Source organism: Brassica oleracea, chromosome C1 (genome assembly GCF_000695525.1).
Source record: "Brassica oleracea var. oleracea cultivar TO1000 chromosome C1, BOL, whole genome shotgun sequence".
Lineage (NCBI taxonomy): Eukaryota > Viridiplantae > Streptophyta > Magnoliopsida > Brassicales > Brassicaceae > Brassica > Brassica oleracea.
This window is the reverse complement of record NC_027748.1, coordinates 41,401,384-41,405,747: the sequence shown is the minus strand read 5'-3', so window position 1 is coordinate 41,405,747 and position 4,364 is coordinate 41,401,384. Positions and strand designations below refer to the sequence as shown.

Here is a 4,364-nt window from a genome sequence, read left to right as displayed (position 1 = left end):
TTCTGAATCCAGCCGCCTCTCTCCATCTCTCAAACTAGCTCAGGGTTCGTACCACACTCTTCCTTCATATTTCCATCGTTAACCTAGAACGGTCTGGATCTTTATTCTAAAACCTTAATTCCCAAGGCGCTAGATATCTTAAAAATTGTTATCCATTTTGGTAGTTTGATTTACGAGGTTTCTACTTCTTATATTGATTTCATCATTCACCATGGTGTTATAGGTTTCTTCGTTCTCGTGCTGTTGTGTTGTTGATTTTGTTTGTTTAATTTCGTTATTACAGATGTCAGCATTAATGGATCAAGATTCATCAGGGATGTTCAAGGTTCAGCAAACCATTGGAAGTGTCGTGTGTTGCAAGTGTGGTGTTCCTATGCCACCAAACGCAGCCAACATGTGTGTCAACTGTCTCCGTTCCGAATTCGATATCACCGAAGGCTTACAGAAGAGTATCCAAATCTTCTATTGCCCTGAGTGTGGCTGCTACTTGCAGCCACCCAAGACGTGGATCAAAGCTCAGTGGGAATCCAGAGATCTCTTGTCTTTCTGCATCAAGAGGCTCAAGAATCTCAACAAAGTCAGGCTCAAGAACGCTGAGTTCGTCTGGACTGAGCCTCACTCCAAGAGAATCAAAGTCAAGCTCACTGTTCAAGCCGAGGTTCTTAACGGTGCTGTTCTTGAGCAGTCTTATCCTGTTGAGTATACGGTTAGAGACAATCTCTGTGAGTCTTGCTCGAGGTTTCAGGCCAACCCTGATCAGTGGGTTGCTTCGGTTCAGCTTAGGCAGCATGTTTCTCACAGGAGGTCTTTCTTTTATCTCGAACAGTTGATTCTCAGGCACGATGCTGCTTCTCGCGCCGTAAGAATCAAGCAGGTTCATCAAGGGATTGATTTCTTCTTTGGGAATAAAAGCCATGCTGATAGCTTTGTTGACTTTTTGAGTAAAGTTGTTCCCATTGAGTATCGTCAAGACAAGCAGTTAGTGTCTCATGATGTCAAGAGCAGCTTGTACAACTACAAGTACACTTACTCCGTTAAGATCTGTCCTATATGCCGTGAGGATCTTATCTGCCTGCCTTCCAAAGTTTCTAGCTCCTTAGGAAACCTTGGTCCGCTTGTGGTGTGCACGAAAGTTTCTGACAGAATCACGCTGCTTGATCCTAGAACCTTGAGGTGTGCGTTCTTGGACGCCAGACAGTACTGGAGATCCGGGTTTCAATCCGCTCTCACCAGCAGGCAGCTTGTGAAGTACTCAGTGTTTTATGTGGAACCACCTGTTGGTGAAGCGACTGTTGGAGGGCAAAAGTACGCTCTATCATACGTCCTCATCGCACGTGAGTCAGACATTGGTAAGATGTTAACTGTCCAAACTCATCTAGGACATATCCTGAAAACAGGAGATCAAGCTTTAGGGTATGATATCTACGGTGCAAATGTTAACGACGATGAAATGGACGAGTATCGTTTGCATGGGCGGCTTCCTGAAGCGATTCTTATCAAGAAATGCTATGACAAGGAGAGAGAGAGGAAGAAGGGGAAGCCACGTGCGTTTACGACCAAGAAGCTTCCGATGGAGATGGATGAGTCAAGAGGAGGGCGCGGAGTTGATCCGGGGAAGATGGAGAATGAATATGAAGAGTTTTTGAGGGATCTTGAAGAGAACCCTGAGCTGAGGTTTAACATATCATTGTACAAGAACAAGGATTATCAAGAGTCTGATGAGACTGCTTCAATGACGGATGGAGAAGGTGCACCGACTGTGCCGATTGAAGAGTTGCTTGCTGAGCTTGAGCTTAGTGAAGAAGGAGAAGGCGATGGTGAAGACGACATGGATGAGTAATTTTCCTTCTAAAACACACTCAAGGATTGGAAGTTTAATCCCGAACTGTTTTCTCTTATACCTGCTCTTTAATTTTGTCAAAAATATATTTATGTATGCTAGCGGTTGATATTGTATGCTAATATTATAGCTAATTATACTTTGTTTGAAATTTTGATTTTCGAACGTGTAATAATTGCAACTACGGTGGATCATACAGTGAAGACAATCTTTGTCGCCACTATCAGTGGAGTGTAAAAGAAACAGAATGGCTCACATTCAAATCCAATCTCTCTTAATCCTTTCATTAAAAAATGTCTTTTTTAGTTTAGGAAGAATGCAAGTTGCTCACATTCAAATCCAATATCTCTTAATCCTTAAGGCAACTTCATATGCAGACTAGCATAAAATCTAATAAGAATGAGCAAGTGAAAACAGAGAAATGAATGGCATAATGTAACAAAACAAATCTTAGATATATCTTTCCTCTTTAACCCATGAAACATACTGCGCAAAAGGATACAGCCATAGCTCGACTAACAATGTCACCAGGATGCATAGCAACTTTGTCAAAATCTCTGTCTCTAACATCTTGTTGCCTGTGTAAAGATCAACAACATACAGAGAGTAAACTATAGTAAAAGCTTAAAACGACCATCTTTCTCTGATATATGTTGGAACCAGATAGAGAAGTGAATAATGTGATAAAAGCTTTACTTTTTATCTTATTGATCAACTGGCTTTATATAGCCTTAATTTTCACAAACATTCAACTGCCTCTTACATTCTCAGAGGTCTTTAACAACATGAAACAAACTAGTGGCCACATAATTGGCACTTATTAAGACTACTACTAGTAAAGACCAAGTCTAACAATTATCATGGAAGAGGGACTAGGCTTGGCACGTACACATAGCCACAAAACAAGATGCCAGCATAGTCATCCATGTAGTCTCGTGCTGTCTCACGTTGATTAATTATGCCAGTCTCGTCAACTTGATAAAGAATCAGGCCAGTAGGAGCCGCCCTAGCACACCATGCGATGATACTTAATTTTGTTGGCAATGCGGTATACGGGATGAGGGCGATGTTTAATGGGATGTACGTAACGCCGGGAGATCAGGTCTGGCCACAGAGAAGTATTTGGTAAAGGACACATTCCCATTAGCCAACTTGCTGGAAACCGACACCACGATGGGACTTGTTTGTTCTTGGTTTTGTTCTACCAAAGACAAGCAATCCCCATTGTAGCCGCCTAGGTAGGTATCCTCATCAGGGTAATTAGAATCACATGGAAAAAGATATATGTCATTGAATTTCTCAAGGGAGAAATCAAATCCTAGAATATAGTTTCTTTTCTGATTCCTACCAAGCCAGTACATGTTACCGTCCACAGACACACCGTTGCAGTAGCGACGTACTCCCCGGTCAACCTTGCCAACATCAAGAATTTTCCACGACTTCGTGTTGCAGTCGAATATCTCAACTTCTCCAACATAGTGTTTAAGGGAAAACTTCAGTATCTTGTACTCACGTTGAGGCTTGTTAGTGTCGTACCCGAGCCCGTAGGAATCATAAGCCCTGAACCGCCGTTGAATGGGACTAGGCTGGACCAGGTTGATCTTCCTTGTGAGGGGATTCCAAAGGACGAGCTTGGCGAATAATGATGATTCCGTGCTCCACATGCACAACGTGAGTCCATCGCAGTGACCCATGGGATAGAATGTTTGGTTGGAAGTCGTCTGGGATTGGTGAGTCTGAACGTGTCTTGTTCACCAGATCCAAGATTTGTACCGTCTGATCAGTTCGGAGGAATGTTTCCTCGGAACGAGCCAAATGTCCGTAGATGAACTCCTTGTCGTTGATGAGAGTGTACAACTGCTTGCGTGTTGTCTTTGTTCGGACCAGTGATTCCGCGGGAACTCTGTAAAGAATATCCCTAATCAAGTCTAGTGGTAGCGTCAACAAAGAAGAAGCCATGGACGAAGGTTTTCAAAGTAAAAGTTTTCTTGTACAAATGTTTTCTTATCAGTGAGCAATACAAATGTTTTCTTCTCAGTGAGCAAGAACTATATATATAACAATCTATTTGGTGGTTCATACCTACCATATGTTCAAATCCGCTGGCAATACGAAGGATGAAGAAGAAAAAGGGGATGTGGACACGAGCTGGTAGTTTTCCTCTGACCTAACTGTTAGTCAAGAGAGAAAGATGGGAAAATGTATTCATAAATGTAAATGTGTGTACAATGTTGTTCACTATTATAAATCCAAAACAACCATTAGGCACTTCTTGAGAGATCGTGTTTAACGTATTCAAGTTTCTAAAGAAAATGATTTTTATACAATAGTGTGAACGTTTTGAAAATATAACACGTTAAACCAAAATGAATGACATTTATGTAACACTTTAATTAGAGATTAGCATACCATATGGTCAAACCAACTGGCAATTATATACGAAGGATGAAGAAGAAAAAGGGGATGTGGACACGAGCTGGTAGTTTTCCTCTGACCTCTGACCTAACTGTTAGTCTGTTTTAGT

The 4,364-nt window shown here is 41.7% G+C and overlaps 2 protein-coding genes across 2 annotated transcripts; one reads left to right on the top strand and one right to left on the bottom strand.

Annotated features, from left to right (window-relative positions):
- Positions 1-1,849, top strand: LOC106300371 (60S ribosomal export protein NMD3-like). Its single transcript, XM_013736504.1, has 2 exons — positions 1-44; positions 284-1,849. The coding sequence occupies exon 2, from the start codon at positions 284-286 to the stop codon at positions 1,838-1,840; it is 1,557 nt and encodes a 518-aa protein (XP_013591958.1). The 5' UTR covers positions 1-44; the 3' UTR covers positions 1,841-1,849.
- A 441-nt stretch (positions 1,850-2,290) lies between these two features.
- On the bottom strand, positions 2,291-3,534 carry LOC106340638 (putative F-box protein At3g10430). The gene is made up of 2 exons (XM_013779484.1): positions 2,925-3,534; positions 2,291-2,418 (listed from the first exon to the last, which is right to left on the bottom strand). The coding sequence occupies exons 1-2, from the start codon at positions 3,532-3,534 to the stop codon at positions 2,291-2,293; spliced, it is 738 nt and encodes a 245-aa protein (XP_013634938.1).
- Positions 3,535-4,364: the final 830 nt, after the last annotated feature.